A 13,666-nucleotide genomic window follows, 5' to 3' on the forward strand; every position below is an offset into this window, starting at 1 on the left:
AACTGTATCCAAATCCTGGCAACACTGAATGCCTATGGAAAGCAATTACTTCAGTTCCATATTCACTTGTCTGCTCATTTGTAAGAAGTAACTGTGAACAAGCAGACAAGAGAATATTGCAGTGAAGTTAATTGCTCCCTTTTAGTATTCAATGTCATTTTCACCTGTGCCTGAACTATTTATTACTAATAATTAGTATCTGGATACAATTAGCTATACAGAAGGAAAACAAAATCCTGTATTTAGATGTTTACCAAGAAGTTTATTTGTTGGCCAGGTAACTAAATAATGATTCTTAGCTAAAACTAAGAATGATGTATAGATTGTGAAATTATTTGGATTAAAATGTGCAGCCATGGAGGTCTCCCAGGACTGAATTTAGAAAATGGCTAAAAGAGATGGTCAACTGTAATTATGTCACATCTTCTGTAATATATACAATTTCTGGTAATGAAAAAAAAAGAGTACCCATAGCATAAATTAAGTTGCATCCATTTTGGATGTGATATTCCCCAAAAAAACAAAACTCTGCTGTATAAAAATCTTATGGACATTAGGGTTTAAGATTTTTCTTGAATACATTAATTCCAGATCTATTCTGAGGTTTATAATTATTAAATTATGTTTGTAATGTAGGTTGTATTCTGAGAATTTAAGTTCTACATAAGTCTGAATTGAACTGTACTCTATAAAATAATTTGTGATACAAAAACAAAATAAAGTTTTATAGCAACTGATGGTTAAGTTATTGGCACTCCAAATAAACATTGTTAATTTCACATTAGTGAATCATGTTGATTAACTGCATATCTATAAAAATTTGCAAACTTAAAACCATATGAACCCTTAACATTTCTTGTGTTAAATGAATAATGTTAAATATACATATTACAAATGGTTGTCGAAAGCTTTGACCCTGAACCTGAAAGGGGTATTTTATGATGAAGATTCTGCAAATGGTCAAAGATTAACTCCTATGTAGTAAACATGGTACAGGTTTCTTGCAATTGTAGTTGATAGGCTATGTTACTTTTTCAGAACCAAGTCAAAATGCTAAAAACAGCAAAATCAAGAATTGTGCTTTAACTAAACTTCTAATGCTTATGCCACATTCAAGACAATTGTTGCAGAATTCAGTTGTGACAGGAGGTCTGTTGAAGATGACTGAAAGGCTAACAATTTAACATGAAGAACGTCCATGCATTAGGATTAAAAGTCAAATCGGAGGTAAAAAGCTTAGGGGTAACCGTTGATTGTAATCTGAATTTTAAATCGCATATTAATCAGATCACTAGGACAGCATTTTTTCACCTAAGAAACATAGCAAAAGTTAGACCTCTTATATCATCGAAAGATGCAGAGAAATTAGTTCATGCGTTTGTTTTCAGTCGGCTAGATTACTGTAACGCACTCCTCTCAGGACTACCCAAAAAAGACATCAATCGTTTGCAACTAGTGCAGAATGCAGCTGCTAGAATCCTTACCAGGAAAAGAAAAATCCGAACACATTTCTCCAGTTTTGATGTCACTACACTGGTTACCTGTGTCATTCAGAATTGACTTTAAAATTCTGCTTATGGTTTATAAAGCTTTAAATAATCTCGCCCCGGCTTATATATCGGAATGTCTAACACCTTATATTCCAAATCGTAACCTCAGATCCTCAACTGAGTGTCTCCTTAGAATTCCAAGAGCAAAACTTAAAAGAAGTGGTGAGGCGGCCTTCTGCTGTTATGCACCTAAAATCTGGAATAGCCTGCCAGTAGGAATTCGCCAGGCTAATACAGTGGAGCACTTTAAAAAACTACTGAAAACACATTATTTTAACATGGCCTTCTCATAACTTCACTGTAATTTAATCCTGATACTCTGTATATCTAATTCATTATAATAACTATTCATTCAAAATCTGTACTAACCCCTACTCTCTCTTCTGTTTCCTTTTCCGGTGTCCTGTTGGTGGTGGCGTGCGCCACCACCATCTACCCAAAGCACCATGATGTTCCAACAATGATGGATGGATTAAAAGCCAGAAGTCTGTATGACCATCAGCATCAAGTGACTCCGTGAAAAGCCCGAACTACAAAGAGGACTATTTCATTTATGTTAGGTAGAATGCCCAGAGGGGACTGGGTGGTCTCGTGGCCTGGAACCCCTACAGATTTTATTTTTTTCTCCAGCCTTCTGCAGTTTTTTTTTTGTTTTTTCTGTCCACCCTGGCCATCGGAAACTTACTCCTTTCTATGTTAATTAATGTTGTCTTATTTTAATTTCTTATTTTGTCTTTTATTTTTCTTCTCTTCGTTATGTAAAGCACTTTGAGCTACTTTTTGTATGAAAATGTGCTATATAAATAAATGTTGTTGTTGTTGTTGTTGTCCAAGCATGTTGGATTCTCAGAATGTTGACACCTGAAATGGAGCATCAATCACATCCAATGTCCCACTAAGAATCCTAAGTAAATAAATAAGGACCAGAAAAAAAAGTTGTAAGAGGGATAAATCTAGGATGCTTCACCACCACTCAGGGATCACATTTTAATTCCAAGGAATTGTAATTCTATGTAAAAGTCACTGCTGGCCAGATCATATGACACTTTTTTTTATGTTCTCGAGTGTGTGCCTCAAAACATTCATATAACCTGTTAATATTATACTGATTTGCTTTGGCGTGTACACAAGTCAGTCTTGGAAAAGCATTGAAGATGGATTGTCAATACAGGGAAAAAGGCAAGGAAGGTGTTTGACCATCCCATTTCTCCTTTACAACAATGCTCCCACCAGCACTACACAGGTGACAAAAACTGCTCTGTAAAACTGTGGAACTGATCAGATGCCATATATTCTGTAGATGTGGCCCTGTACGTTTATAACCTGCTCCCTTGTGTGCTATGCAAATGATATGCCAATGACAAGGATGCCACGTTAGGTGGAGAAAAGTAGTTGCACAAGCAGGGCAGAAAAACCTTTGTAAATATTCAAACAAGCACATCTGTGCTCACAGGGTTTATGATAAAAATAAAACTTGCTTGGTTTAATGCGATTTCTCTTAAGAGGTCAGGCCTGAAACATTTTCATCACCCTTTGTATATATTTTCTATTTACTGTATATAAAAATATCTTTATTTATAAAAAGTCACTATGTTTAACAAAAACAAAATCATTCATGTGTATACGTAAACCTTTAAAAATAGGCAAGTAGTAATGCATTATTTTACAGCTAAAACAGTAATCAAAAACATTTTCTATACTTAATAGTCAGTTTCTGCTTTGTGATATTTATGTCTGCTGTTCCTGAAAAATTGCTTTATTCATTACAGACATTTTGGCAGTCTTGAATGAACCACCATCTTGAAGTCTTAACACAGTTCTCTTGGGATGTAATCAGGATTTTGAGTTAGCTATTCAAAAACCAAAAAAAACTTCTTTACAGTTATTACTTTATTCCTTTTCTATTTATTTACTTCAGCTAATGTACTAATTGTGATTAATTTTACTCATGTTATGTTAATTTTATATTAATGTAGTTTAGGTTGTCCTTTAACTTTACCAAATGTATAGGGTACTGGGACTTTAAAGCAGGTGGTATTATACGTCCAAGGTTTCTCTCAGCAGCTGTTCATTGTTTAGAAAATACAGGTACAGTATTACTCTACCTGGGTTAAGTGTTAAATCATGTTACTAAGTTTTAAGGCAATAAAGCATCACTTTATCACATCATTATTATGCTGTACAATATTTTTTAATCTCTCATTGCTATATTTAATCCATTTCATATTAAACAACTTAAAAGTTACCCTTACAGGTATACCTGTAACTCGAAGGTCTGTTACATTGTTTGCCATCTTGAAACCATACGTCATTGCCTGGAAATCTTCCTAGGGGAAAGGGAAAATTTAGTTAAATTATAAATCAAAAAAGTGTTAACTTTCATTAATTACTAAACTGACATTCAATATTATTTAGCAGTCTGCAAACTGAGCTACTTTAACTGTTTCATATACTGCTTTCTATATTAATTCATAACAATTCCTATTTTTCTTCTTCTTCTTTTCATAAACTTTAGTGTATAAATAGTGTGTTAACCCACGGAACAATTATTACAAAAGACCATATTACTGTTCTTTTTACTTGTTTATTTAATGTTTGTTTAAATATTGTATGTATACTTTCAGAAAAGATTGCAAAATCTATTTATATATTTCAATAACAGTTATTGTTTTCATCAACGTAAAATAACTTGCTCGTTTTTAAACTTTTCTTTTTATTGTACTCTCACCTTTTACAAAAGAATGCAGTACAATAAATGATGAAAAATTCTATTATTTATTTCAATCAGTTAAATTTTCAATGCATACAGAATTGATTTAAATTCATTTAAATTAATTTTTACTGAGTTACATTACATACTGTATTGAGTATCGAAAATTGTTTTGAATTTAATACTTTTTTAGTACTGTATCGAAGTTTCAAATTTTGATATCATGACACCTTACTACCATAATGTAAACAAGTTCTCACAGGACGCAATTCATATAACTAAAAAAACACTACAATGGCTGTACAACCAAAAACGATACAAAAAGACCTAAATTAGGCCTGGCTATCTAACAATCTTTATGCATAGCTGAAACAAAATGGAAAAGAAATAAAAAAGTGAAAATGAAGAAGTAGGGCTATTGGCTACATTTAATTTAAGCAAATGATGCACATGTAGAGACATGCATAAATACACATACAAACACATTATCAGTCTATGCTTCTGCTAGACATCTTCTTAAAATTAACATCATTTACCTCCCAGCAGAGGGCTTTTGGGCAATTTTGAAGATTACTTCAATGGAAGTGAATGATCTGTCTCACTTGACTAAATTCAAAATGCATCATAACAGAACCCAATTACTCTGACCATTCAGGCTATGCATTTACTCTTTTAAGTGCACCAAAACAGCAGGGTATCATGCTAATGTTTAGTTGTATATGCTATTTTAAAAGGTTAGCATGTAAAATTCTTCATACTTCTGAAATTATTAAGAAAGCAAAACTATTGTGCGCTTATGTATATTCACTGAAATCTTTTTTTATGCCTTTGGACTCGGTTAATACAATAATTCAACAAAACTGTTATATGGCTCAATTTATTAAATGCCCACAATGGCTAAAATCAAATGGCATTAATAAAAAATTGTACATCTGAGAATGCTGATGCAAAAGGTGAAAACAATAAACATTGTATTATTAATTTTGTAAGCCATACAGCAATGGCAATCTTTTATTCATATATTGTCAGGGCACAAGGCTCCTAACCAAAACTGTGTCTAACTTTGTAGTTACCTTTTATTTTTCTGTTGTTTTTCTCACTCCTAATAATGAGATGATAGCTAGGTTTGTATGTCTACAGCCTGCATGAATGTTTTTTTGTTTTTCTTGATTTCATTCTTCTTTGTGGTAAATGTCATCAACTAGTATGTACAACATAACATACATACAATTCCCTGGCAACTTACTTTATTTATTTTTGCCTCTCCATTTTGAAAATGGTGTTGAATCTGTCTTAGTTTGTCCCAAAAATCTATGACTTATATTTACTAAGCACATCTAACACTTTAATTCCATACTGAACATAAATAATAAATCTTACCTCTTCAAAAACTGCTGCTTTATTGACCTTTTCTCTGGCAATATCACATATCTTAAGTATGCCTAGAGCAAAGGCCTTCATGGCAGGATCTTCTATTTCATCAGGGTTGTGTACATAGAGGCAAGTAAAAACAGTCTGAGCTAAAGAATGCCCCTCTAGCCAGGTTATCTATAAAAAGAGACAAGTGTGTGATTTTTATAGCTGCACATTTCTATCAAAAATTACTATAACAGTAAAAATGTATTTTATAAAATGAACCTGTATGGTTTGACCAACATATGCAAATTTCAAATCAACTTTCAATAAATAATCTTATGACAAAAAAACTGGCCAAAAAACTGCAAAAATAAAAACCAACACGTACCTCTTAAGTTAATGCGTATTTAACACTTTCACAAAACATACCCAAGTATTGCGAGTCAAATATGGACATGTACTCTAATGTGAAAAGAAAAGATTCAATGAAAGAAAAAAATAAGTTTAAAGAACTGTTCAGATTTTAAGGATGTAAATGTTTTTTCCACTACCTTTGTAACAGTAACTTTTGAGAAGAAATAACTAAACAGATAACCTGTTTGCGTGAGCACATCCGAGTACAAGTACTGCAAAAATCCAGATGGCAACAATTTCTTTGTTAGTGATCATGCTCATTTTAAACACCTGTAAAAGGAAAAATGATTGTTTCCTCTAGTTATTACACTGTAAAAGTTAAAGAGCCGTGTCACATTGATATGAGTGCATGAACATTATCTGTGTTCAAGTGAGCTAACAGAAGAACAGTATTTCAGCATATCTGCAAAATAGATTCAAAAACAAATGGAATTGACTATTGCTGTTATAATGCTAAAATAAAAAACTGTAATAGCCATGCACTGAACATATTCAAGTGCATTGGAATACTGTGAAGATAACGGCCCAATCATTAGAGAGATTTTTTTTTTGTGTGCCTATATGAATGTGTGATATGGATCTCCTTTGTTGCAGTTTTTATCCAATTTTATTTTTTCCTATGTGTACAATTAACCCTCCAAAAACGTCCAGGACTTGTCGAAAAACAAGTAAAAGAAAGAATATGGATAAAAGTTAGCTTTTGTTAAAAAGCACATCCATCCATCCATTTTCCAACCCGCTGAAACCTAACTACAGGGTCACGGGGGTCTGCTGGAGCCAATCCCAGCCAACACAGGGCACAAGGCAGGAACCAATCCTGGGCAGGGTGCCAACCCACCGCAGGATAAAAAGCACATATTAATATTTATAACCTACTATTACCTTATGTATTTCTTAGGCCCAAATTTACATAACAGCTGAATCTGGTTATATGTTTTAAGTCATGCAGGTGATTCAATATTATATACAGCAGAATCTAACAGAAAAAATAAACATATGGTGTTCCTTTTGTTTATTTATAATCCCATATCAGAAAAAATTCCAAATGCAATTTCATATTTTGTCTGGTCCACTTCATTTTGTTTGTTAATATACATCCATTCCTGCATTTCAGGCCTGCAACACATTCTAAAAAAAAAGTGGGGAAGGTAAAGCATTTACCACTTTGTAATGTCACCATTCCTTCTCACAACTCTTAAAAGACATTATGGCACTGAGGATACCAAACAAAGAAGTGTTTCAGGTGTTATTTTGTCCCATTCTTCCTACAAACATGTCTTAAGGTGTGCAACAGGACACATATTCTCTACTGGGGACAGGTCAGGACTGCAGGCAGGCCAGTCCAGTACCCATACCCTCATCTTCCACAGCCATGCCTTTGTAATGAATGCAGAATGTGGTTTTGCATTGTCTTGGTGAAAAATGCATGGATGTCCCAGGAAAAGATGCTATCTTGAAGACAGCATACTCTATGTTGCTCTAATATCTCAATGTACTTTTCTGAATTAATGATGCTATCACAGAAGTATAAATTATCTTTGCCAAGGGTACTAACACAACCCCATGCCATGACAGACCCTGGCTTTTGGACTTGTTGCTGATAACAGTCTGAAATGTCCTTTTTGTCTTTGGTCCAGAGCACACAATTTCCATTTCTTCCAAAAAGATCTAGAATACTGATTCGTCTGACCACAATACACACTTCCACTGTGTGATGATCCATCCCAGATGCCTCTGAGCCCAGAGAAGTCAATGCCGCTTCTGGGCATGATTAACACAAGGGTTCTTTTTTGCACAGTAAAGTTTTAAATGCCATTTGTGAATATACTGTAAAACCATATGGTAGTGCTTGACAAAGGTTTGCCAAAATAACCCCTTGTCCATGTGGTCAAAACAGCTATTGATGAGTGATGGCTCTTGTAGATGTAGTGCCATTTGAGGGATCAGAGATCATGGGTGTTCAACTTAGGCCAGCGCCCTTGCCCTTTATGCACTTTAATAGTTTAATGATATTATGCACTGTAGAGGGAGAAATATACAAATCCCTTCCAATCTTTCTTTGAGGAACATTGTTGTTAAACATTTAAATAATTATCTCATGCATCATGCATGACAAACGAGATCCTCTGCCCATCTTTTCTCCTCAAAGACTGAGCCTTTTTAAGATACTGCTTTTGTAGAAAATCATGATTACAATCACCTGCTAACATCACCGGTTTGAATTTGTATCATTATTTCACCTCATTAATGACCCTAATTTGCTTCCGACGCAACTCTTTTTGAAATGTGTGGCAGGTCAGAAATGCAGGAATGGACGTATAATAACAAAGGAAATGAAGTTGACCAGACAAAACATAAAATACCTTGAGTTTAAACTGTCTGCAATGAAATAAATGTCAAACTAAATTTAAGAATCACTGCATTCTTTTTTTTATTTGCATTTTCCATGCAGTCCCAACTTTTTCTGATTGGGATGGTAGTATACAAGGTGATATTACCCGTTCCCACCAAAAGAATTCAGCTCAGTTATACGGATAATTAGGGTCAGTTTTTTTTTTTTTTTTTACACCTACTAAAATCTTACGTCAAAGGGTATTTTAAGTCATATGCTCTATTTTTAGACTCCTTTAAAATGTGGATAGATAACATAAAAAAAATATAGGAATGGTATATGCCAGAATGAGAGCAACACACTGAGCTGATACCATTATCATATTTTTACATTGCAGAATACAGTAATCCCTCCTCCATCGCGGGGGTTGCGTTCCAGAGCCACCCGCGAAATAAGAAAATCCGCGAAGTAAAAACCATATGTTTATATGGTTATTTTTATATTGTCATGCTTGGGTCACAGATTTGCGCAGAAACACAGGAGGTTGAAGAGAGACAGGAACGTTATTCAAACACTGCAAACAAACATTTGTCTCTTTTTCAAAAGTTTAAACTGTGCTCCATGACAAGACAGAGATGACAGTTCCGTCTCACAATTAAAAGAATGCAAACATATCTTCCTCTTCAAAGGAGTGCGTGTCAGGAGCACAGAATGTCACATAGATAGATAGATAGATAGATAGATAGAGAAAACAATCTCTAGCAAACAAATCAATAGGGCTGTTTGGCTTTTAAGTATGCGAAGCACCGCGGCACAAAGCTGTTGAAGGCGGCAGCTCACACCCCCTCCGTCAGGGGGGAGAGAGACAGAGTTTGTTTTTCAGTGAAAAATCAATACATGCCCTTCGAGCTTTTAAGTTTGCGAAGCACCGTGCAGCATGTCGTTTCAGGAAGCAGCTGAACAAAAGATAGCAACGTGAAGATAATCTTTCAGCATTTTTAGACGAGCGCCCGTATCGTCTAGGTGTGCGAACAGCCCCCCTGCTCAATCCCCATACGTCAGGATCAGAGAAAGTCAGCGCAAGAGAGAGAGAAAAGTAAGCAATCTAGCTTCTCAGCCATCTGCCAATAGCGTCCCTTGTATGAAATCAACTGGGCAAACCAACTGAGGAAGCATGTACCAGAAATTAAAAGACCCATTGTCCGCAGAAATCCGCGAACCAGCAAAAAATCCACGATATATATTTAAATATGCTTACATATAAAATTCGCTATGGAGTGAAGCCGAGAAAGGCGAAGCGCGATATAGCGAGGGATCACCGTATGCTCAAAGTGTATAAAAAAAACATTGACTAGATATGATGCTGTCTTAGGCTTATTACAGACACATAAATGGAGTACAAAACAGAACCAGATACCAACTAAAACAACTGAGATAACTATCCATTTACTGAAACTTTTCCAAATTTTAATTAATAATTTTTATGCTGAGATCAGATGAAACAATTTAGAAAATACAGAAAGGACTTGTATAGAACTGAGATACTAAAATTACAGAAGGTTGGAAAATTAACTTAAGAACACATGTAATTTTCATTCTGTTGTTAATGTAATGAAAAAACATTAAAAAAAATCCTAAACAAAACAAAACATATGAGGGTACTGTAGAAATAGGGAAGTAAAACAAAGTATATTGAAAAATGAGCCACAATATAAATTCATGAAAGATCGGAGGTCCGTAAATAATGACGTACATTAAATGCAAAATACAAGTCAAGGGAAATATAAAGAAAAAAAAACCTTTCAAACCTGATAAATCTAGGATGACACTTTTATTAACTGATAATGTTTAAAAGTCTAGTGATAGATAAAAGTGAAAACCAGACTAACTGAAAAGTGAAAGATGAGACCAAAATCAATAGCATGAAGGTTTAATTTTCAAGAGTATTAAGCAGGTTTTATTTTTTTTTATTTTGCATGCCTCTTGTTACTTTCACATACTCAAGATTTTCTACATGTTGAACTAAATTGAATGCTCATGAAGCACATTAAAAGAGAAAAAAACAGAATAGGATTTCCCTTAAAAAGGAGGCCCTTTTAATGTCAAATTCATTAATCAAAAGCTAAAAAGAAGTTAAAATCAGATTCAGAAATAAAAAGTTCTCCTCAAGCACCAGAATTCCCACAAATCCTTTCCTTTAGTTACATAAAGTTTGTACATACTTAAAACCTGGCTACTGTGACATCATGCATAGCATGCTGTGCCTAGCAACACAAAGAGTCATAGAGACCAAGGTTAGGAGCACTGATACAGAGCATTGCTGCAACCACCACAAAACAACCAAAAATGCTGATGCTCATACAAGTGAAATCACCTTCACAGTAGTAAAATGTATATTAAAAATGAAGACAACAAAACATTAGTTGTGCAGTCCTGACACTTGTAAGTTTATGCAAGTATTTTTTAATAAATAAAAGCAATTAACATACTATTTTCAGTAATTTGGTAAAAAACGCAAAAAAAAACTAAGGTTTTGTAAACATTTTAAATATTCCACTGTAAACAATAAGAACAAAGCAAGAAATCAGTTATGATTACATTTTTTGAACAAGTGCTTGTATTTCAACTGCCACCTGTTGGCCACTTTAAACACACCCATTTTCAAGCAAGTAATCAAGAATTACCTACCGTATTTTTCGCACCATAAGACGCACTTTTTTTACCCCAAAAGAAGGTTGGAAATGTCTGTGCGTCTTATGGTGCGAATATTGCATCACAGACCATGATGTGTAATACCTGACAAAAGTCGACATCCAGGGCTAGAGGGCGACAAAACTCACTGTTACGTTACAGGCATTCCCTCTGTGCTTGGAGGAATGTTAGACTCATTGACTCGGCATCTAATCCTTGCGTGTGCGTGAGTTGCGAAATCTAAACAAATATAAACAAAGGCAAGATAGCGTCTACATCTCATGAGGGAGCGAAGCGCATTATCACTGAGTTGGACTCTGGACTCGATAGATTACCAGCCGCTGGACTACTTCAGGCTGTTCTTTCCTGAAGCTGCCTTTCAGCTACTGTCAGACGAGACAAACAGGTATGCAGAGCAATTTTTTGAATCGAGGGCTGTGCTTGCACCGCATTCTCATTTTTCAAACTGGAAACCCACAACAAAACACGAGATGAAGGGCTTTGTGGCATTACAAATATAGTGGGACTAGACTGGCAATATAACTTCAGGGAGCATTGGTCCAAACGTGCTTTGTCCCCTGGTGGCTTTGGACAGGTTATGTCGCGTGATGATAGGTACGTGATGCTGCAAAGTGATTGTGAGCAACTGAGCTTAATAAATTCTGACACTAGCGATGAGGAGTTCTTGGGGTTTCCATAAAACTAGAAGAGTGCTTGAACCTTAAAGTCTCTCCTTATTTGTTAATGACAGTGATGATGTTTCTTAATACCGCTGTTGAATTTACATGGTTGAAATATTATTCTGCTATATTTTATTAAACATATTATTGCACCATTTGGTTCAGAATATTTGTTTTCTTGTTTTCCTCCTCTAAACCTAGGTGCGTCTAATGGTCAGGTGCGTCTTATGGTGCGAAAAATACGGTAATTCCTCTGCAGAGACTTTAAAAGTATTAAAAGATTAAAGACATAGCCCTATCTGTATAATCCACAGAGAGGTATTTTTGGTTTATAGGGTCATTACTGTCATGTGTACAGAGTACAGTGAAATTCTTACTTGCATGTGCTATCACTGTCAACCACACATAGTTATACACTTATACATGACCATTACATTAACTGTAATTCTCACTGTGACTTCATTTATTAGTTATCTATTTATGCTTACATATTCACCTTTACTTTTCTGTGTATATTGGAAATGTTAATAGTAACCATGCTTCTCATAGTTTAATTTTTACTTTTAAATTTGTGCTTCTTGTAGTTCAATGCCTTCTCTCATATACCTTTATCTAAAGCATCTATAGGCTTGCTCCAAACAGTATTTCATTGTATCGTACAGTGACAATAAAGGTGTCTTACAGTCTTATTCAACATGCAAGTGACAACAGTCTCCAGCACCATGATTAGTGAGCATAACTATCTTACCTTGCAAAGTAGGCTGTCAAAAATCACCTTTTGACATGCTAAAAGCTATGCTAAAACCTTAACCATCTTCATTTGATTTTGTGAATTAACAAATCCATACAATTACAAACAGTCAGTTGTTTTATAATATTATATATATATATATATTTTTTTTGTTTGTTTATTTTTACTCCCTGGTCATTTATATATATATATATATATATATATATATATATATATATATATATATATATATATATATATATATATATATATATATATAAATGACCAGGGAGTAAAAATAAACAAAAAGTATTTAATATCCATTTAATGGATTCTTTTTTAAATATTACTTTCACCTCTCGTATTCAGTATAAAACTGACTTATGTAAAAATATATTGTTATGGTTATTTCCAGGAAGACTGTATAGTTATTGTTCGGATTCTTATTCTCTATAAATCCTACCGTTTTGTTTTCTCAGTTATGGTATATTCTTTCAAAATAATCACCAGAAATATTGCATTGTTAGCTTCATTCATATCCCCCATTTGCTCTAACAACACTTATACTATATTTTTTAAATCCTAATAGCACAGTGAATAGGTTCATAAATGTCAATCTAGAGACCCAGAGCATATGCACCCAAACAACAAACTGCACTACAAAAATGTTCTTTCTTATCTTGCATGATTACAGAAGAGGAAATATAAGACAGTTTCCTTACCAAGCAACAAAAACAGGTATCTATTATTCCAATTAGTTCAGGTAAGTTCAAGTCCTTAATCTTGATGGCTCCATCCTTGAAAAGTAGAAGATAAACCAGAATATGTGATCTTATAATATTTTACAATGAAAAGGCCAGATACTTGTCTTATACAGTGGATTCAAAAAGTATTCTGACCCCTTCACTTTCTTCATGCATTATTCTGTTATAGATTTAATTTTAAATTCAGAAATTTTTGCTCCTCATTCTGCAGTAAATAACCCAAAACAAAGTGAAAACATTTTTCAGAAAGTTTGTAAATTTATTAAAAATCAAGTGTGTGTATATTGAATACTTTCTGAATCAACTGTATTGTTAATATGCAAATTATATCAAGAGTTGTTTAATAATACAATCATGCGCTGATTTACATCTGACTGATTTGAGGCAATTCATACTTATGTAAAAATGTTCTAGTAAATGCCAAAACCAGTGGCAGCAA

General features: G+C 34.1%; 1 protein-coding gene across 4 annotated transcripts in view; it reads right to left on the reverse strand.

The window, feature by feature from the left end:
* The window catches only part of naa35 (N-alpha-acetyltransferase 35, NatC auxiliary subunit), a 74,796-nt gene that overhangs the window by 39,975 nt on the left and 21,155 nt on the right, over positions 1–13,666 (reverse strand). For all 4 annotated transcript variants that reach the window (XM_028802410.2, XM_051928610.1, XM_051928611.1 and 1 more), the window contains exons 5-7: positions 13,186–13,260; positions 5,641–5,808; positions 3,811–3,877 (exon numbers count right to left, since the gene is read on the reverse strand). In XM_028802410.2, coding sequence (XP_028658243.1) covers positions 3,811–3,877; positions 5,641–5,808; positions 13,186–13,260 — 310 coding nt within the window. The remainder of the gene's footprint in view (positions 1–3,810; positions 3,878–5,640; positions 5,809–13,185; positions 13,261–13,666) is intronic.

The sequence above is a fragment of the Erpetoichthys calabaricus genome, chromosome 5, assembly GCF_900747795.2.
Source record: "Erpetoichthys calabaricus chromosome 5, fErpCal1.3, whole genome shotgun sequence".
Lineage (NCBI taxonomy): Eukaryota > Metazoa > Chordata > Cladistia > Polypteriformes > Polypteridae > Erpetoichthys > Erpetoichthys calabaricus.